The sequence below is a fragment of the Dasypus novemcinctus genome, chromosome 16 (assembly GCF_030445035.2).
Source record: "Dasypus novemcinctus isolate mDasNov1 chromosome 16, mDasNov1.1.hap2, whole genome shotgun sequence".
Taxonomy (NCBI): domain Eukaryota; kingdom Metazoa; phylum Chordata; class Mammalia; order Cingulata; family Dasypodidae; genus Dasypus; species Dasypus novemcinctus.
Window position 1 is genome coordinate 19,237,385 of NC_080688.1, and position 21,837 is coordinate 19,259,221.

The 21,837-nt window shown below is 47.1% G+C and overlaps 1 protein-coding gene across 6 annotated transcripts in view; it reads right to left on the reverse strand.

Moving 5' to 3' along the window:
* Positions 1–21,837, reverse strand: part of GNAL (G protein subunit alpha L) — a 233,870-nt gene that overhangs the window by 116,207 nt on the left and 95,826 nt on the right. Inside the window, exons 1-5 of one of the 6 annotated variants that reach the window (XM_058277287.2) lie at positions 3,898–3,967; positions 2,861–3,104; positions 2,555–2,627; positions 1,849–1,903; positions 1,575–1,694 (exon numbers count right to left, since the gene is read on the reverse strand). In XM_058277287.2, coding sequence (XP_058133270.1) covers positions 1,575–1,694; positions 1,849–1,903; positions 2,555–2,627; positions 2,861–3,002 — 390 coding nt within the window. In that variant the 5' untranslated portion in view covers positions 3,003–3,104; positions 3,898–3,967. Of the gene's footprint in view, positions 1–1,574; positions 1,695–1,848; positions 1,904–2,554; positions 2,628–2,860; positions 3,360–3,721; positions 3,968–21,837 lie in introns of those variants that run through there. The other 5 variants (XM_058277286.1, XM_058277288.1, XM_058277285.2 and 2 more) reach the window with 5 other exon arrangements.

Below are 21,837 nucleotides of genomic sequence, written 5' to 3' on the forward strand. Positions count from 1 at the left end.
TTTAGCTCAAAGAACACTTTTACAAATGAGCAGCCTTGGATTCCTCAGGTAATGCACATGGGAGCCACCTCTCGTTTCTGAATTCTGGATTGAATGCAGGGTCTTTTATCACCTGTGAGCTTGTTATGAACAGAAGACAGCAGGGCCTGATGACTAAGTCTCAACTCCAATTTCTCATGACATGCTAAGGAAAGCTTTCCCCCCTCAATCAGAACCCTACATGAGATGTCTTGAGATTGCTCTAAGGCAAACATAATCGGACAAATGTGAGAACTCAAATACATATGCCTAAATGTACAAATCTAAAGCTGAATGGGAATAACGGGGGTTTCAGTCAAGACTCTTAGGCTTCGCGTGACTTCTCCAATATGTATGGTATCGTGCAGCACTGGCAGGACGTTCCATAGTGCTAATTAGGGGACGCTCTGGCGGTGGCTGGGGTACTACCCCCTCCCTCTGCCACATTAGCTCCTTCCCTCCATTCCCATCACTCCAATTAAACAGAAGTTTAGTAGAAGCAGTGTGCCTGCTGGGCCAGCCCCACTGGAGGCCAGGTGACCTGCCCCGTCTGCTGGCCAGTATGCCACCTCCGCATCCCTCCTTCACAGAAATTGTAGAGATGCTGCTGGCTATGCTGGGATGCTCATCAGAAGGAAAATCATGCGAGAGGAGGCAAATAAAAGCTTTTTTTTCCCCAAGAGTAAGACTCTATCTGTTACAGAGCCTACTGGGCAGTTGCGCCCTGCTGATGAGAAGGGTGAGGGAGCAGTGGCACTCTGCACTGCAGCCACAGCTGGGACATGGCTCTCTACTAACATGGAGAGAGTATTTTGCACATTGAAGATGACTGGCCGCCCCCCAGGCCAAGCCAAAAAGACTTACCAATATTGTTACTGATGGGAACACACAGAGATAGGAGCTTTAGGCATAAATATAACAAAAATTATTTTCTAAGAAATTTTTAAAAGATGCTTTCCTTTGAAACATGCTTTATTAAACTGCCCAATAACAAAATTTTAAAGAAATGTATATCCACTACCTGAGAGAAAACTAATTTATATCACTCTTTTGCATAAGCAATGTAGGAATCCAAGTGATTAAATAATACACAAGTGAACCAAGCTTCACTGCAGCGCTGCTGTGTCTTCACAGTAAGAAGTGATTTGTACCTAAAAAGTAAACCGAATTCACTTCTCTTTTTATTATTCTCATGGCAGCAATTCCATAACAAAAAGTATTTTCCTCTACTCGTGCAATTTCTACTCTTGTTATCTGAGAAATTGCTTAGTTGTTACAAATACTATTAATATTCCTTAAAGGTACTGTTTTCTAGCTTAACAACCTCATCAATACATTGAAAAATGCATTTCTCACAATCTGGTTGTCTTTAGTATTTTTAACAAATACACATATCAGGGCATGGAAGAAGCAATTCTCTTAAGCATTTAGAGAGCCATATTATTAAAGAATGTAACTAATCAATTAGTAGGAGCGTTGATTGTCAGAAAGCAAAACCTCATTGAAAACGGTTCCATCTTTCACCACTTAAAATATTTCAAAAAGGATGAACTCACCTCGGAATAGTCAAAGTCAGTGATAGGGGCTATGCTCTTGATGTAGTCTGATCGAAACTGGTTTTCGGGGTTGGCGAGTGGAACCGGGGGTATTATAGTGCTCATTGCTGAAACAATTGTCTAAAATGGAGAGAAGGGAAAAAAAAATTTCGGAATGTTTAACATTTAGGTTTCACGCATGATAATCTAAAATATGTCATTTCTGTCTGCTCAGTTTTACAGCGCAGAGTACTTGACTTTCTAGTAAACAAACACTAAAATAAAAAGCCCTTACCACAATGGCATCTTTAACATTTTTCCGGATGTCCAGAATTTTCTGTTTCTTTTCCCTGCATTAAAAGAGGACTGTTATTACTTTTCTTTACCCTTAACACGATTTGGATCAACTGGACAGGGCCTAGCACTGGGCTAGGCTGATTTCACAAAAGGTTATATCAGCCCCAAACAACATCTGTGAAGTGTTAATCTGGGAAAGGAGTACATCCCCTTTTCTAATTTGTATTCACTTACTTCCAAATGCTATTTCCACAAGATTTATTTTAAGCATAGGTAAACAAAAGTGAATGCTTACCTTATAATCTATTACTAGTATACACAGATTAAACAAGGACATGTATGAATACATGAAACAAAACAACTATGCAGTTAGAGTTCTTTTGAATGTATCCCTATGTCAATAGTCACGAGTTGTAATAGATGAAAACAAATAATAATATAGAGGAAAAAACATTGAGATACTGCGAAGTGTCTTCCTCACTCAGAGCAGGAACCAATAGCCCGAGAATACCTAATAAATCAGATTTTGTTAAGCGATGTGGTTTTTTAATCTAGATAATGATTTGCCTAAGTATTGCAAATGCAATAGCAAAGTTATTGATCCCCCCCCCCCCCCAAGATCTCCTCAATCTTCAAGCTAACGGTTTGGAGAAAGCTCTTCCGGGAAGGATGGGAAAAGTCACCAGGTGTCGGTCATTCCTTACTCGGGATTAAATCCATTGACGTGCAGGATCCTCATCTGTTTGACGATCGTGCTCTTCCCAGACTCGCCGGCCCCTGCGGACAAACAGAGAGCCCCTTGAACGGCGCCGCGCTCGCCGAGCTGCCGTGCAGCCTCGCCGCCGACCTGCATTCCCACCCGCTCCCGCCCGGCCGGGGCACGGACCCCGGCAGCCCCTCCCCGCCCAGCCCCGGCCGGTCCTGCGCCCCGGGGGCCGCGCGCCCGCCGCCGGGCCCCTCCTGGCCGCTCGCCGCTCGGGCAGCGGGAGCCGCCGGCGCCCCCGCCTTACCCAAGAGGAGCAGCCGGTGCGTGGCCTTGTACGCCAGGCGCTCTTTCTGCAGCTGCTTCTCGATCTTTTTGTTGGCCTCCCGCCGCTCCTTTTCGTCGACGCCCTGGTCCTCCGCCGTCTTGCTGTTGCCCAAACACCCCATGTTTGCGCGCCGGGCCGGACGTCAGACGCGGTTAGAAATGTGCGGAGCAGCAGCCGCGGGTTGGGGCGGCTCGGATCCCCGCGACGGCTGCGCTTTGCCTTGCTGCTAAAAAAGACGGCCGGGTCTCTCGGAGCTTCCGGGCGCAAGCAGGGGCCTCCGCTGCCCTCCCCACCCGCCGCCGGCGCCCGCCTGACTCGGGAGGAGAGCACTCGCGGGGAAGCGCGTCTTAGGGTAACGTTTAGAAAACTCGCAGGACTCGAGTCCCCGCCGGGAGCGGAGGCGGGCGCACGCCCGGGCGGCGCTGGAGGAGGCCCCGCACCGCCCCCCGCCCGCGCGCGGCACCCCGCGCCTCCGCCCGCCTCCGCCCGCGGCCCCGAGCGTCCCGCGGGGCCCGCGGCTCCTCCTTTCCCGCCGAGCTCGGCCGGGCGCGCGGGGCCGCGGTGAGAGCGCGCGAAGGACGCGGGGAGGCGCTGCCCGCCACCCCCAGAGGCGCGGCCGGGCACCTGCCGGCCCGCTAGCGCCCCGCGCTCTCCGCCGTCGGACGCGCGACCCTCTTGGCGCGAGCCCCTGGGGGACCCTTCGCGGGCCAGGGCAGGCCGAGACGGGCTCCGGGGCGAGGCCTGGCTGCTCCTCCCGGACAGTGCCCCGATCCGGGGCTTTTGGAGCACCCTGAGCTGCCCGAGGGTCCGAGAGACCTCGAAGGCCCGAGGGGCGCTTACACGTTCGCCTGCGGGCCGGCCGCCCCCGCCAGACCCCTGCTGCCGAGAGGCGCTCCGGGCGCACTGACCCAAGAGGGGCCTCGTCCCCACCGGTCGTGGGTCTGCGCTGCCTCCCGCGCTGGCTGGTGCCCCCCCCCCAGCTCATGCATATTCTATCAGGGGGTGGATCTGCTCACCGCTCTCAACGCTTGCCTCCAGCTAATTTTCTAGAAGATTCCAGCTCACCCACGCCCCCTCCTCCCTGCGCTCTCGTCTTGATCTCCACCCCCCGTTTTCCCGTCGCAGTTCTCCGGAACTCGAACTTGGCCTTTTAGCAGAGGAAAGAGCTAGGGCAAGAGGTGGGCGTCTGTTCTTCTTTATTGCCGCGGAATAGACAGGGTCCCAAGCCTCCAGCCTCTGCGCTGGCCGTGCGCTCACCTCGGGCTGGCCCTGCGAAGTACCTAAAGCCGGGTGGCTTCAAACAGCAGAACCTTATTCTCTCCCAGTCCTGGATGCCGGAAGTCCAAAGTCAAGCTTTCGGCAGGACCTCATGGGTCTGAAGCTGGAGGAGAAGCCCTGGTGCCAGGCAGCCCTCCTGGTTTCTGGTGGCGCCAGCAGTCCTTGGTGGTCCCAGGCTGTGAGGCAGCATCATTCCAACCTCTGCCTCATCGTCAGTCTGGATCTCCGTCCAAATATCCTCTTCTGTGGGCCGCAGTCATATTCCATAAAGGCCTCCCTCCCAGGTTAGGATTTAGGCATATCTTTTTTGGGGGGAGGAAACACCCCAACCCATGAGAGGCACAAAGAGGAGGAGTGGACAGAAGTCAGCGGTGCTAAAAAAGGTCTGTGTGTACTGTTTCAGGAAAGGAATGGCTCACCTGCTCCACCTTGCTCAGGACCCCAGCCTCCTCCCTCCCTGTCTTTTTATTATTTTAAAAGAAGCTTTAGATTACATAAATGCTACATCGAAAACATAGGGAACTCCCATATACCTCACCCCGCCCACACTTTCCCTATTAACATCTTTCATTAGTGTGGTAGCTTTGTTACAATTGATGAACACATATTGAAGCACTGATACTAACCATGGACTATTGTTTACATTATAGTTTACACTCTGCCATGCACAGTTTTATAGGTTTTGACAAAATTTATAATGATCTATATCCATCACTGCAATGTCATGCAGAACAATTCAAATGTCCCCAAAATACCCCATGTTACACCTCTTCTTCCCTCTCCCTCCCCTCAGAAACTCTGGTGGCCACTGCCTTTATATCAGTGGCACAAGTTCTTCCATTACTAGAATAATAATAAATCTACTTTGGTCCACAGTTGCATTCCCCCTTATGTTGTTCATTCCTCAATCTTGAGGATTTGGGGACAGTGATGCCCACTCTGCTTCCAGTTGATGGGGGGGGGGGGGGCTCAAATCCCATGGGGCAGACGGGTGGAAATGTTTTGCTTGCAGGTGTAGGTACTCTCTGTTCTGGGGAACTGGCACTGTCCATTATCCTCCTTTGCTTTCAGCACACGACCTGGCCTTCCACCTCCCAGAACTGCCCCCGCTTCTAGGGGCCTCTGCCTCCAACACCTGTCCCTGCCCCCCTGTCCCTTTTTGCCCTGTTCTCAGGGGAAACAGCCATTTTTCTACCCCTGTCTCTCCTGGCGACTCCCTCTTTCTTCAGCCTCCCCTTTCCCCCGGCTGCTTTCTCAAGCCCACAGATAGGTGGATTCTGTCCCATGTTTAAACAACAAAGCCTCCTCCCATCTCGTGCTTCAGCTCTTCTCCTTCCGGTCACAGCAGGAGTGAGACAGGCCCTGGGCCCTGGCTGTCTCTGTTGACTCCCCCCTCGCCCCGGCTCACAGGGCCAGGCTGGGCTGAACGCTGAGAACATACCTGTCAGGATGGCTGGGCCTCCGGCCACGGCACACCTGGAGGGTTTGGCCTCTACCTGGCTCCACCACTCTGTGGAGCATGAGCTCCCACGGCCAAGTGACCTTGGCTGTCCTGCACCCTCTCGGGCCGGGAGACCTCTAGCTCCCCTTCCGTCCCCTGTGGACGTGTGAGGCGACGGCAGCCCTTCTTCCCAGCGCACGCGTTTCCTGTGCCTAATCTCACCACTTGTGGCCCTGCTGTCCCGATGGGCCTCCAGCCAGCTCACCCTTTTGCCCGTCCCACTGCCCCCCTCCACCTGACTCTACCTCCACGTCTCTCAGGCATCTCCAGTTCAACCAAGGACTGAGCTCCGCCCCTCAGCTTGCTCCCCACTCTTGGTGACTAAGCACCCCTAGTTTCCCAAACCGAACAACCACAGGCGGCTTCCTGGACTCCCTTTTCCTCTTGTAAACCCAAACAGTTACTCTGTCCTGTTGTGTCTATTTCCTGAATGTCTGTCCTGTCTTCTCCATTCCGTCTGCCAATGCCCTGGTCTTAGAGCACCGATTCTCATCTAGATTTTGGCTGTGGTCTCCAGGCTCTCGCACTCACCCTGCCATCGTTGTCCCAGAGGCGTGTCACTGTCCCCACTGCTGACCTACTCCCCGGCATGGTCCTTCGAAGTGGGCTGCTGAGAGCCCCTCCGGCATCAGCCCTGGCTTCTCCCTCTTCCCAGCCTGCTCCCTGGCCCTCTACAGCTACGTACAGTTCCCTGAACGTCTAGTTGGGGGTCTTGGGTATCTCGTGCATCTTCTCTCTGTAATACCAGTGGTCTTCACTTGGCTAACTCCTCATGATCCTGCCAGCCTCTTGGGGACCCCCCCCCCCAGGGTTGGCACCCCTGGGCAAGGTGCTGCCAGAGCCCCAGTGTACCTCCATCCTTCCAACCAGCACGTGGTAGCACCAGAGTTTGCTGACTACTGTATCCAAACCCCCAAGGGCTGAGCTGAGCCTGTCCTCTGCCTGCACGGGTGCCTAGCTCAGCACCTGCCACAGAGCAGACTCTCAAGGAATACTGGTTGGATGGATGAGTGGATTAATGAAAGCCCAAGATAAGTTCTGCTCAGAGTGTGGATTCTCATGAAGGGAATTTCATAATCCCATTTTAAATTCATACACTGGTCTCAGTACTATTTTGAAACTAGGCATACTTTTTATAAACAAAAGCAATAAATTACTCTTCTTGATGTAGGCAGAAGCAAACATACATTGTCAGACTATATTCTGAGCTAGCTTAAAAGCTGGAATTTTGTAGAGGATTATTTACCATACCTATCACCCCCCCCCACACACTTTCATGCTCTGTGGATGTGCTAAAATTCACTCACATGTGACATTCTCCACCCAAAGTACATTGACTAATGGGGCAGTCAGAAAGACAGAAGAGGCATATTAAAAAAGTATAGTGTAGTGGGACTTTTATAAGCATTTGTCAATTTTTAATGCCAAGAAGCTATATTTTTGAGGCAGCTTGATATTCAGTTATCCTAAAAACAGCAAAAGGTTTCTATTTATTGAAATCTAGCAAAAAGTGTAAAAGATAACTTTTATTATTTTTTAAATATGTATGTATGTATGTATGTACGTATGTATACCTCTCTCCTTCCCCCCCATTGTCTGCTGTGTCCATTTGCTGTGTGTTCTTCTGCGTCGCGTCCACTTGCATTATCCTGCGGCACTGGGAAACCGCGTCTCTTTTTTGTTGCGTCATCTTCCTGTGTCAGCTCTCTGTGTATGCGGTACCACTCCTGGGCGGGCTGTGCTTTTTTCATGCAGGGTGGCTCTCCTTGTGGGGCGCACTCCTTGCTTGTGGGGGACCCCTATGTGGGGACACCCCTACGTGGCACAGCACTCCTTGTGCGCGGCAGCAGCACTACCCGTGGGCCATCTCACCACATGGGTCAGGAGGCCCTGGGGATCGAACCCTGGACCCTCCATATGGTAGACGGACGCTCTATCAGTTGAGCCACATCTGCTTCCTGATAACTTTTAAACTTAGTTCTAATTTAAGAAGGATTAAACAGAGATGATGAACATGTCATAATATATGCATTAAATTAATATATCAGCAATATAATAATCGATACAATATAAAATAGCTTCTAGTTATTGAGTGATTACTGGCCCTAAGCTAAGTCCTTTGCATGGAATACCTTATTTAATATTTATAATAACTCTATAAAATAGAAGCTATTGCTATCACTATTTTATAGAAAAGGGGCTAAGCGTTATATACAGAATATAAGCTTCAGCTGTCTGGCTCCCAAATCTGTAATAGATGCTATCTACAGTGTTTCAAAACACCCTGTTAAACACTCTAAAATATAAAAACTTTTAAGGTGGTCAAAAATTTCTTATGAAAAATACAACGCTGATCTTTAGTTGATTATTAGGTAGGAGCTCAAGACAGTTTTGTTTGTTCATTTGTTTTAAAACCCAATCACCTGACCTTTTCCTACTCAGCTCTGTAGACTAGTCCTCATTTGTGTTTCAGCAGATGCGGTGGGCAGAGCTGCCCGGGAACCCAGATGCTTGCAAGGCCAGCGTCTGTTGCCAGGCAACCATGGGTGCAGCAGTGTGCCTCGTCCCTGAATGCAGCCGCAGCTGCAGCCTGTGATGTGCACCTGCCTGCAGAAAGGCAGGCAGGCGATGGCAGCAGAGGAGGCTCAGGCACGCGAATGCCGAGGCCAGCGAAGGTCCCATTCACGTCAAAAAGAATATGAGCAAAGGTGAGACAAAGTGGTGTTTTCCACACCTGTGCTGATGTGTAAGACACCTAGGGTGTCTGAAAAGTCTTTGTGCATTTGAAAGGTTATTTAAATGTCTACACTTACTTTATTGTTGTTGAGGAAAATGACACCTGTTCCCTGATCAGCAGCCCTGCACAATAGCAGTAAGAAGTTTGCTTCCCACTATGAGGAGGCTCCTGGAAGAAATAAACTGGATGAAAAAAGTCTTTGTAATCTTGATTCAGGAAAGGCCTCGATCCAGGAGATGTTAAGCAAGAGTGAAAAACGACCAGTGTGATGAACAGCACGAGACAGTGCTTATATTCAATCTTTATAAAAAGATCAATATTTTAAAAATATAATAACTGGTCTTTCAAAATTGCTCTCTGTAAATTTGAGGCATTTATACATTAGAGGTTATTAAAGATTAAAAGTGCATTAGGATTTTGGCAACAGCATCTCTACTTCAAAAGTTTTAAAAGAGGAGGGACAAAAATAGGTATGAAAGGTAAATAGTTACTAACCAGAGGCAATGAGGGAAAGCCCCCAAAATACCCAACAGGTGCTGAGTGACCTGCGAATGTCAGCCCTCATTTCCGTTCCTGCCATTTGTGACAGTGTGCTGTTGTTCCATAAATATTTTTTCTATCTGAGTGTTTTGGTGGAAATAACCTGTGTAGAGTATTTTCTATTTTTTGTAGTGGAACTCCCCCATAACCTAATTACAATGCACTTTAAAAGTAGTGTGGTATGATGATATGCTTGCTTGTTTTGTAAGTTCACAATTTTTATTATACACTTACTGTCTATGTATGTTCATGTATATAGATGAACTTCAACAAAATTTTATAAAAATACTGTGGTAAAATTTACCTTTCTTATAGAAAGGCAGGGAAACTTTTCCAATGCTTCTTTTCAGTACATAACACTCTGCAGTACAATATTTTAGAATTTATTGAAATAATATATCTTCTTTTCTGTCTTATTCCGTCAACCAAAGTAATATTAAATAGCTTTTAGAAGTGCCTTCTTTCATAAAGGATAGTAATGCAGTCTTGTTTAACTCATAGCTTTTAATCAAAATAACAACAGATCAGTAGGAAGGGTATGTTAAATGTCTCTGATCCCACCCCACGTCCAAAATTCCAGGTCTGAAATAGCCCCATTAGAATATTCAACCCAGTGTCAGAGGTAAGAATTTAACCATTGCATTAAAACATGAGGTGGGGGGCTACAGAGACACACAGGTCCTATGGTCATGGCAGATGGCTCTGGAGTTCAGTGCCTTGTCAGTTGGCCCTACTTTGGAGTTTGTGTTCCTGAGTATAATGGAGTTGGACTCAGATGTGACCTTTCTACATATGCCTCTTCTGTCACTTTTACTGAATCTGTGGTTGGAGCTGGGGTTGGTGTATACTCAGGAGACTTGACTCTCTGGACTGTCCTTGTGCCAGCTGGGCCCTGATACCCAGCAGAGTTGCAACTCCTACTCTCTGGTTTGTTGGACTTACCCAGGTCAGCTAACAGGGAGGTGAGGATGGTCAACCATCACACCAGGGAACCGAGAGTGCCTACAACTGTAAGCAGGAGAATCTAAGCCCCCTCTCGATTTAGAGGTGGAGTGGACATCACCATCCCAGGGTCCACAGGATGGAGGAATAAAATATGGATTAGAGTGGACTTACTGGTATTATACTATAGAACTATTGTTACTCTAGCAATGGAAGAAATTGTATCACTGATATGGAGACAATGGCCATGGTAGTTGCTGAGGGCAGGGAGAGGGAAGAAGAGATGTGATGTGGGGGCATTTTGGGGACTTGGAATTGTCCTAAATTATATTGCAGGGACAGATGCTGAACATTATATATTCTGCCATAACCCACTGAATGGACTGGGGGAAAGTGTAAACTACAATGTAAACTATTATCCGTGTGGTACAGCAGTGCTCCAAAATGTATTCACCAAATGCAATGAATGTGCCACAGTGATGAGGGAGGTTGTTGATGTGGGAGGAGTGGGTGTGTGTGTGGGTACATGGGAACCTCTTATATTTTTAAATGTAATATTTTTTTGGTGATCTATGTATCTTTAAAAAGAAAAACCATGCGGTGGGATGTTACTAAATATGTTTAAAACAACAACCCCCCCCCTCCCCCCAATAAAGCAGAACAGGTAGAATCTTTTAATAAGTAACAGAATGAAAGGATCATTATTTTACAGTTAAAAAAACCTAGGAAAACCATCAAACTAGATGAAATTATGAGGCAGAGAAGGTCCGCAAAGGTAGGCCCATGACTTGTTGGTGTATTTGCAGAGATGGAGCACACATCAAAGTCGCATTTAAGACACACTTTACAAAGTAGAAACAAACAAGAGGCCTGGAAGGGCTAGGAGGCAGTGTTTGCAACAGTGAAATCAGCATCCCTGCTATGCAATTTCACTCTTGGACCTCACATGCTACTTCACTGATATGTTTTAATACTTACATGAAATTTCAAAAATAGTCTAACCAATTTTAAAGAGGTTTTTTTTAACTAATTAAAAAACAGTTGAAGCCAGATGTGAAAATTGCAAACAGTTACTGTTCATGAATAAAGAGAAAATCTTAAGGAATATTTTATGATTAAAAAGTAGTTTCCACACTTTGGGATGGTTCTAGATATCATGAGTATTCTACTGCTTTCACTAAGGTATTTCCTTAAAAAAATGAATTAGAGCCACCAAATCCCTTGTCAAAGACAGACAATGTGGTCTGTATTTTCAATGCTTAAGGACGCCCTTTTGGTATCAGCGAGGAGATCTTTTGGGATATTAGAGGTGTGAATCCCATTCTTAATTTGACTCACTGTTGAACCTCAGCACTGCCTCCCAGCTGTTAATATATTTTAAGCAATTCATGTAAGAATATGCTGTCGGGAAGAGGATTATTAGAACAACTGAGTGTCTACACAGCATAGACTCACATAATTTACTATTTCTCATGTCTGTTTCTTTCCACAGACCATCATCTGTAGGGAAGTACTACAAGGATAAGAAAACTGTAAGACAAAATTACGTTCTTGAGCAGTTGAGAAAATAAGATGAATACGCTTGCATGATTCAGAGGGCAGTGTGACATGTACGGAAGCAAGGGTAGGCTGGCGTGGCGGGGTCTCTGGGTGGCACGTGAGCTGACTTTAAGTTGACGGAGGTGGGTGGGCTCCATCAAGAGGAGGGTCCCGAAGTGGGGCCTGAAGAATGATGGTGCTGGAATCCGTGGGCACAAGGAGCACCTTTCAGGTGAGGAAAACTGCACAGGTGAAAGCACGGCGGAGGGAGCCAGCGTGGCAAAGGAGGGAGATGGATCAATGAAAATCCAGTCTCAGAGGTGGGGAGGGCCAGTGCTTAGCCAAAGGAACTAACACACTCTTGGTAGAAGGATTTGTCTAAAGGTCTAGCCTGTCAGAGGAAGCATGTCGTGTGGCAGCGGAGAGCCTGGCCTGTCACAGAAGAATGTCTGATTCAAATCCCTCCTTTGCTCTGGGGCACTCGGTTTCCTTACCTGGAAGCTGGTGAGAACAAAGGTATGCACCTGCTAGAGCCATGTGAGAAGAGTTCTGTGAACCAGCTGGCCTCAGCGTGGTGTCTGCCACGTGGTAAGTTCTCAACAAACCAGTGATTGTTAATATTATTATTCAAGATTAATTTAACAAAGATGTATCCACTTCACCCCTCATGGTGCAGCATGTTGATGTTCTCGCTCATTTTTTCTCCTAGGCAAAACATACAATGATCTGTAGAATTGTCTTAGTTTCCTAGAGCTGCCAAACAAAGTACCAACAAACGAGGTGGTTTAACAGCAACAGAAATGTATTGTCTTATGAGTAAGTCTGGAAAGTTTGGAATCGAGGTGTCTCAGAGCTCTCCTGCCCCCAAAACCTGCAGGGGAGAATTCTTGCTCCCCTCTTGTTAGCACGTGGTGTTTGCCAACAGTGCTCAGGGCTCTTTGACTTTAAGCTGTAGCTCGCCAATCCCTGCCTCCATTGCCACGTGGCCGCCTTCTCTTTCTCTTCTCCCCCCACTTAAAAAAAAAGATTATTATTGTTATTTCTTAAAAGATGCTTAGATTACATAAACGGACATAAAAAATATATATAGGGGATTCCCATGGATATTCCCATGTGCCCTGCTCGCTACACCTCCCGCATTTCCCCACGTTAACAAGGTCCTTCATTAGTGTGGTATAGTTATTGTTACACAACAGATGAACACATTTTGAACCACTGCCACGAAGCATGGATTAAAGTTTACATTGTAGTTTACACTCTCTTGCGTACAATTTTGTAGGTTATGGCAAGATATATAATGGTTTGTATCTGTCACTGCAATGTCATTCAGGACAATTCCCAAGTCCTGAAAATACCCCCATATTACACCTGTTTTCCCTCTCCCTGCCCTCAAAACTTCCAGTGGCCACTGCCTCCGCATCAATGATATGATTTCTTCCATTGCTAGAATCACAGTAAGTCCATGGTAGGATACCAGTAGGTCCACTCTAGTCCACAGTTCATCCCCCCAGTCCTGAGGATTCTGGGGGTGGTCATGCCCACCCCACCTCTAGTTATCTTCTCCCCTTCTTACAGGGATACCTGTCATACTGGAGTAGGAGTGTGACCTCATTTGAACTAAATCCACCAGTAACCGCCTTGTTTCCAGGTAAGGTCCCATGATGACGGCCTGGGGTTGGCACTTCAACATGTCCGTCTGGGGGACACAGCTGAACCCGTAACAAATAGGTGTCCCTATTTGGTCAACATCAATCTGTGCTGGGCTGAGCAAAGTACAAGCTGCTGGCTGGGAACATAAAGGCAATGAGACACATTACAAAATTGTACAAAAAGTGCACATGCGGACTCTTCAGCACAACAACAATGGAAGAAAAATATTTCTTGGGAGACAAAATACATTTGTGGTTTCAGGATGCTTATTTTGACTCTTCTGATTACAGTTACAAGGGACTTAATTCCTTTTTCTTAGAAACACTAACTGTAATTATAGGTTCTTACCAGCAGGTGGCAACATAGGGCCTGAAGTAGAGATGGAGGCTCTAAGGAGGTTTTCTAAAGCAGTGGGATTTCCGTGCAGCCAGCTAGCCATCCACCCACCCTTACTCACTCACTCACTTATGCATTCGTTCATCCATACACTCTCTCATTCAGTCATCGTAAGACATTTTTAACATGTGTTCTATTTATCTAATATATTGCTGGGCCTCGAGATTAAAAGGATGCGTAAGAGGCTGTCTGGAATCTCAAGCATTTTAACAGTTTAGCAGAAAGGACGGTCAGTTCCGACAGGACTCTGTAGAGAGCACAGTGGGAATGGCAAGGGAAGTGTGCAATCAATTCTAAAAGTGAAGGGAAAAGTGCAATTTCCTTTCCTAGAGAAAGTTATATTCATCTTGGCAAGTCCCCCTTCATCTTGATTTTTTAAAAAGGCACCAAGGTGCTTTATCTTCAGCATCTCATTTGACCGTCCCAACACCCTAGAAGATGGATGCAGATGAGGCTTCTGCCTGAAGGTCAGCCTGAGGCCTGGCTGTGCTGGAATGGGGATTTGTCCCGTGTAGTCCTAATTTCAAAGCCTGTGCCCTTTCCAGAAGAGCTCTAAAGCCCCTTCCAGATGAAAGCGATGTCAGCATTCTGTATTCCCCTGATTCCAAAAGGAAAAATCAAAAAACCTACCTCCTTTCCAACTTCATTAGGCAGATTAATCTGCATATAATGACTGACGAGTTAATGAACTCTTACCTAGTTGCCTTAGCAACTGGTTTCTTTTAGACCTTGGCTTAGTTACAGAGTTTAAAGCAAGTGTTGCTTAGAATAGGATATCAAATTGTATGTGAAATTAAATAGAACACAGACTGCTTATATTACAGGTGGGAACTATATGCATTTCTCAGGAAAGCTGGAATGGCTCTTTCTAAAATTTGCAGGCTGTTCAAAAGGAACAGTAGAGATTTATTATAAAGACCTTGGCTGGTGTTCCTCCGTGTTCCTGGGAGATACCCTCTAAATCCCTGGAATTTCCCTTGATAGGAGTGCCTTTGTTCCTCAAGGTGGGCCCAGACCACACCTGATAGTTTATGCTATGGAGATACTGGGGGGGGGGGGGGAAGAGGGGGAACACACAGCCTCATAGGTTTCTTAGGGTGGGATGATTAGGAGGTGGGGGCTTTGCAACAAGCCACACATCATCATCTGGAGAGGTGGAGGTTGGAGCTTGAGGTCAACATGGGGGTCAGTGTTGATTCCATCAATCATGCCTACAAAATGACAGCCCAGTAAAAACTCAGGACACCCAAGCTGGAAGCTCCGGAGAGCTTTCCTGACCGGCAGGACACATCTGGGGCTGTGTTCTGACTCCACAGGGAGAGGACACAGAAGATCATGTCCTACGTGTCTCTTCTTTTGGCTTCTTCTGATATGCATCCTGTTCTTTTTTTTTTTCTCTTTCTATAATACAATTATAATCCTAAGTATAGTACTTTCAGTGAGTTGTGTGTGTCATTGAAGCAAATTATCAAATCCAAGGGAGCAGTGGGAATTTGTAGCCAGTTGGTCAGAACTAAGGGTGGCCTGGGAACCCCCAAACTCCCAGAGGGTCTTTCCAGTCTTGGGCAGTTGGAGTCAGAACTGAGGAGTATTGTAGCTGGTTACTGAAGTATTGAAGTATGCATGGTTAGTGTTTGAGGTCACTGAATTTATTATAGTTGGCGTCTGAAGTTACTGAACTTATATTAATTGGTGTCAGAAGTTTTGGCCATCTGCACAAAGAGACAGCCTGGTATTTGTTTATATTTGCCATTAAATGGCTATTTATTTTTGTCATTAAATAGGAGCCATTTGATGGATTTAAACTACAGGTAAATAAAAGATTGACATTTAAAAGGGATTATCAGATTGCAGACAAATCCCAAATAATTTTAGGTGTAAGATACGATTGTGCAAAGAAGAAATGTGTTAATACTGTTACTGAGAGTCAGGATTTTCAGAATGGGGCAAAAAGAGACAGACAAATATGGAATGAGGAAGGCAAGAAAAAATTCTGTGGGGATGGACTGGAAGTATAGGAATTGGTATGAATCTATGATATCTAAGATATGTATTTTACTTATATAATTTATGTGCACATGTGTATATTTGTACATGTGTTTGTGTATTTGTATGTATATGTCTGTATGTATATACACACATACATTTTTTTTATTGTGCTTTGCTTAACTGTGCTCCACAGATATTGTGATTTTTACAAATTGAAGATTTGTGGCAACCCTGTGCTGAGCGAGTCTGTCAGCACCATTTTCCAGCAGCATGCTCTCACTTTGTGTTTCTGCATCAGATTTTGGTAATTCTCACAATATTTCCGATATTTCATTATTATTATATCTGTTATGATGATCTGTGATCAGAGATCTTTGATGTCACCACTGTGGTTGCTTGGGGGTACCACGACCTGTGCCCACAGAAGCAGGGAACTTCACTGATAAATGCTCTGACTGCTCCTCCAACTGGCCATTCCCAGCTCACTCCCTCGCCTCAGGCCCCCTACTCCCCGAGACAAAACAATATTGAAACCAGGCCAGTTAATAACCCCACAATGGCCTCTGAGTGTTCAAGTGAAAGGAAGAGTCCCATAGTTTACTTTACTTTAAATCAACAGCTGGAAACGATTAAGCTCAGGGAGGAAGGCAGCCAAGTTGTGAATGCAAAGGAAAAGTTCTTGAAGGAAATTAAAAGTGCTACTCAAGTCAACGCGAATGACAACAAAGTGAGAGAGCCTTATTGCTGAGATGGAGAAAGCTTTAGGGTCTGGAGAGATCAAGGCAGCCACAACATTTCTTTAAGGCAAAGCCTGATCAAGAGCAAGGCCTTACCCCCCTTAATTCTACAAAGGCTCAGGTGAGGAAGCTGCAGAAGAAAAGTCTGAAGCTAGCAGATACTGGTGCATGAGGTTTAAGGAACAACCATTTCCATAAGGAGTGAAAGGTGAAGCAGCACGTGCTAATGTTCAAGCTGCAGCTTCTACAAGTTATCCAGATGATCTAGCCAAGAAAAGTGATGAAGGTGGCTACACTGAACAACAGATTTTCAGTATAGATGAGACAGCCTTCTACGGGAAGAAGATGCCTTCCAGGATTTTCGTAGCTAGAGGAGAAATCAATGCCTGGCTTCAAAGCTTCACAGGACAGGCTGGCTCTCTACTTAGGGGCTAATGCAGCTGGTGACTGTAAGTTGAAGTCAGTGCTCATTTACCATTCTGAAAATCCCAGGCCCCTTAAGAATGATGCTAAATGCACTCTGCTTGTGCTCTGTAAATGTAACAACAAAGCCTGGATGACAGTACATCTGTTTACATGGTTTACTGAATATTTTGAACTCACTGTTGAGAAAAAAAGATTCCTTTCAAAATATGACTGCTCACTGACAATGCACCTGGTCACCCACAAGCTCTGATGGGGATACACAACGAGATTACTGTTGTCTTCATGCCTGCTAACACAACATCTGTTATGTAACCTATTATGCAATCAAGGTGTCACTTTAACTTTCAGGTCTTATTACTTAAGAAACACATTTCATAAGGCTATAGCTGCCATAGACTGATTCCTTTGATAGCTCTGGACAAACAATGAAAACATTCTGGAAAGGATTCACCATTCTAGATGCCATTAAGAATATTTGTAATTCGTAGGAGAAGGTCAAAATATCAACATTAACAAGAGTTTGGAAGAGGTTGATTCCAACCCTCAGGGATGACTTTGAGAGGTTCAATACTTGAGTGGAGGAAGAAACTGCAGATGTGGTGGAAAGAGCAAGAGAACTAGAATTAGAAGTGGAGCCTGAAGGGGTGTCTGAATTGCTGCCATCTCATTGATAGAACTTTAATGGGTGAGAGTTGCTTCTTATGGATGAACAAAGAAAGTGGTTTCTTGTGATGGAATCTACTCCTGGTGGAGATGCTGTGAACATTGCTTAAATGACATCAAAGGACTTAGAATATCACATAAACTTAGTTGATAAAGCAGCAGCAGGGTTTGAGAGGACTGACTCCAATTTTGAAAAAAGTTGTACTGTGGGTAAAGTGCTATCAGACAGCATTGTATGCTACAGAGAAATCATGCATGAAACAGTCAGTTGATTTGGCAAACTTCATTGCTGTCTTATTTTAAGCAAATGACACAGCTACCCCAACTGTTTTAGTTTCCTTGGCTGCTCAAGCAAATACCGTGCAATAGGTTGGATTAAGCAATGGGAATTTAATGGCTGACAGTTTTGAGGTTAGGAAGATGTCCAAATCCAGTCATCATCAAGGCAAGGCTTTCTCCCTAAAGCCTGTGGTGCTCTGGGGCTGGCTGCTGGCCATCCTTGGCCCTGGGCTCCTCTCTCTCATGGCAATGCATATGGCGGCCTCTCCTGGCCTTTCCCTTCTCTTCCAGCTTCTGTGGATGTTCAGCTTCTGGCAGCTCCCTCTGTGGCTTTTTTGCTGTCTAAGTTTCATTCTGCTTATAAAGGACCCCGGTAATAGGATTAAGACCCATCCTGGGTTACACCCTAACTGAAGTATCCTCATCAAAAGGTCCAACTTCAAGGGATTCACACCCACAGGAGTGGATTACGGTTAAGAACGTGTTTTTCTGGGGTACATACAGCTCCAAAGCACCACAGCAACCTTCACCAACCACCACCCTGATTAGTCAGCAGCCATCAACATCTAGGTAAGACCCTCCACCCACAAAAACATTATGACTTGCTGAAGGCCTAGATGATGGTTAGTACTTTTTAGCAAAAACTATATTTTAATTAAGGTATGTACATTGTGTTTTAGACATAATGCCATTGCATACTTTGGAGACTACAGTATAAACATAACTTTTATATGCACTGGGAAACCAAAAAACTCATGTGACTCACTTTATTGCAGTGGTCTGGAACTGAAGCTGCATTATCTCTTAGGTAGGCTTGTAGTGTGTATATATACCGGCATATATTTCCTAGATCTGCCTGCTGAAAAAGCCAAGAAGTAAAGACTCCCCAATATCTTCACTAGGTATGCTCGTTGCTCAGTTTGGTACCCAGAACTTGGTCTTTAATATTATTCACACTAAAAGAAACCATGGCTCCTCAGAGAAATAACCAATTCCAGGGATGGGGAAGGGGGGCTACAAGGTAAGCCTGGACCACTGTTACGCCAGAAAGTAAGGAAATACTTTAAAAATGTTTGGGGATTGTCACAAGAACAAAGGCGCTAGTTTGCAGGGGCTCTCATTTGGCCAATTCTTGGATGAGTTGCATGCCAAAATATGCAAGTACAGTCATAAATTATAAACTACTGAAAAATATAGAAATTCTGGTATCTACACCAAGAATAAATAGATAAATCAATCAATGGGGAGGAGTGAGGGCTGTTGTTAACTAACAACTAGGAAATGTGGAAGAATGCCACAACTGGAAAATGCACATTTTTGCAGACATCATCATAAAGCTGGGATCAGGCAAGAATCATCAATGGATGACAAATCTAAGGGAAATTTTTGAGGAGGAGCAGGATATTTGGATGGTCTTAAATTGTCTCCTAACAGGTGGCCTGTTAGTTGCAAAGCAAACTAATAACTGTTCAGTGGAGAAACTAGACAGTTTGGGTCATCAAAATGAGCCCCGTGAGTGGGGTGGGGTGGGGGTGGACATTGTGTGTTTCTGGACCTGAAACCCTGAAAAGGACGCCCACCGTCTATGCACCGTTCTGCCCAGGGGCCCAGCCTGAATTTAAATAACGAGGAACCATCAGGTAACCCTAACATTTAAAAGAGGTGGTAGGGTCAGTATTCTTCAAAAAAGCCAGAATCATACAAGACAAAAAAGGCAGCTGTTCCCCATGCAGGGAAGCTAAGAGTCCTGAGAACCAAAGGCATGCCAGACCCTAGGCTGGCTCCTGTGCTGGAGGGAAAACCCCATAGCAGACAGAGATTGGGCCAATTAATAAAACTGGAAAATGGATTAGATGGAATTATTGTATCCATGCTACAGTCCCTGAAGTGGATAACTGTGCTGTGGTTCTATTCCCTGCAACTCTCAGATGGTTCTGAAAAAACCATATACTGTATGTTTACGTATATCTCTATCTCTGTAGAAAGAGTGCCAATGACAAACCACATTGGGGGAAATGCTGACAACAGGTGAATCATTGTACTGAGTTCCTTATTCTTGAAACTTATTTCCAAATGAAAAGCGACGCAAAACAGCACCAGCACAAGGGAATCTATAGGCTACAAAAGATTCACGAAAGTGCATTGAATGCCAAGTTCTCCTGGCCTTTGGGGTAGGTGAGCTCAGCCCCACCGGTAACTGGGTTGCTGCTCTCGTTCAGGGAAAACATGTGCCTATTCGATTCTGTCGGCTGATGTGCTGATTAGCTATTGCAAGAATAAGGTAGGATTCCTGACCGCTAAGAGCAGCTTGGCGACTGTCCTGTACCCTGATGTAGACCCATTCTTAGTCCCAATCAGCATTCCTGTGGGGGTGAGTTCATTGTAAACAGGGCCTCCTGAAAACATTACTCTTAGTGAGAGTGAGAACTGAATCAGGGTGAGCCTTAGGCTGGATGTCTAGTAAAGAAAAGAAGCCAGAAGCCAGAAGCCGAGGATGCCGGGGGAGGAGCTGGAAGTCAGTGGAAGCGAGGAGAAAGAAGAGGACCTCTCCAAGGGTGGAGGAGCTGCCAGCGGATGCTCCGAGCCTGCAAGGAAGGCTTCCAGCTTCCGACACTGCGAGGCAGCCAGCTCCTGCCGTTTAAACCCCAGCGTCTGTGGTACTTTGTGGAAAACATTAGACGAGCGTGGGATAGTTGCTCCGGCCAGTCCCAGCGGGACTGCAGCCTTCCAGCCTGCGGGCCTCGGACCTGCGGCTGCAGCTTTCAGAGCAGCCTGCAAGGAGGCTCGTCTTCTTCCCTGTTCAGTGCGGGTGCAGGAGGAACGGCTCCAGAAGTGATTCCAGGGTACGGCCCGAGGGGCCATCCCAGGGCTGGGGGCAGAGGCCCCGAGAGGCTGAGAGGGTGCTGGTGTCTGGAGCCGCCTAGAGGGCCGTGAGGGCGGGCAGGAGGGCGCTGCGCAGGCTCACGGTGGGGCTGGCGGCGCTCTTTGGGCGCAGGGGCCCTGTGCCTTTCTAGAACAGGGCCGTGGGCCCTGCGAGGGAGCTGGGCATGGGAAGGCTTCCAGGATGCCAGGCCAGTGAGAGCGCTCCTGCCGCAGCCCGACCCACCCAGCTCTGAGAGCCCGTCCTTCTCCCGGCTAGCCGGCTTCCCTCACCTTGGAGGTCCTGGGAAGGTCTCCTGGCTGTCCCCAGTCTGCCCTGCTCTGGGCCTCCCCTGGTCCCTGCCTGGGCTTCCTGTTGGCTACGGGAGGTTCAGGGGGGAGAGGTCTGGCCGGGGCCTGGTGGCAGCTTCCTTCTTCATGGAAGCCAGGGCTCCTTTACCTGGCAGGGCGCCGACCGCGGTGGGGCCCCGTGCCTGCGGGGCCTGCCGTGGGGACGGCGTCCAGCCGTGGCCAGACCCACTGGTTTCCCTACTCCTCCCCACACCTTATTAAATAACACTTTTGTGCACGGTGTTCGTGTCTGGCTGGGACCCTGGCCGCCAGGCAGCCCCCATCCCCTCTGGCTGGGGTGGGCCTGTGCCAGCCACTTGGGTTGGCCCCGCAAGCTGGATGTGCTGCTCAGGGTTCTCCAGAGAACCGACAGGAGGGACACATAAATCTCAATTCCATAGGGCCTGAAGCTGGAGACTCAGAGGAAAATGCAGTTTAACTCCCCGGGGGAAGCTGGCTGGCCAAAGTAGAGGCAGGGATTCTTTCTTTCTGACCGCTGAACTCATCGTTTCTGGCTTTAATGTCTTAAATGGCCTGCAGCTCATAGGATGAGGACAGTGGTTGTAGATGCAATCAGCGGTAGATAAAACCATTCACTACAGTTGCAGGCCAGTGCTTGCTTGCTTGGCCAAACAAATGAACACCATAACCCAGCCAAGTTGACACATGAAACTAACCATCATTCTGGACTTCAGTCTCCATTGCTATCTTTTTTTTAAAAAAAGATTTATTTATTTATCTGTCCTCCCCACCCCACCCCCCCCCCCCACCCCAGTTGTCTGTTCTCTGTGTCTCTTTGCTGCGTCTTCTTTGTCCGCTTCTGTTGTTGTCAGCAGCACGGGAATCTGTTTCTTGTTGTTGCGTCATCTTGGTGTGTCAGCTCTCCGTGTGTGCGGCACCATTCCTGGGCAGGCTGCACTTTCTGTCGCCCCAGGCGGCTCTCCTTACAGGGCGCACTCCTTGTGCGTGGGGCTCCTCTACGCGGGGACACCCCTGCATGGCAGGGCACTCCTTGCATGCATCAGCACTGTGCATGGGCCAGCTGCACACGGGTCAAGGAGGCCCAGGG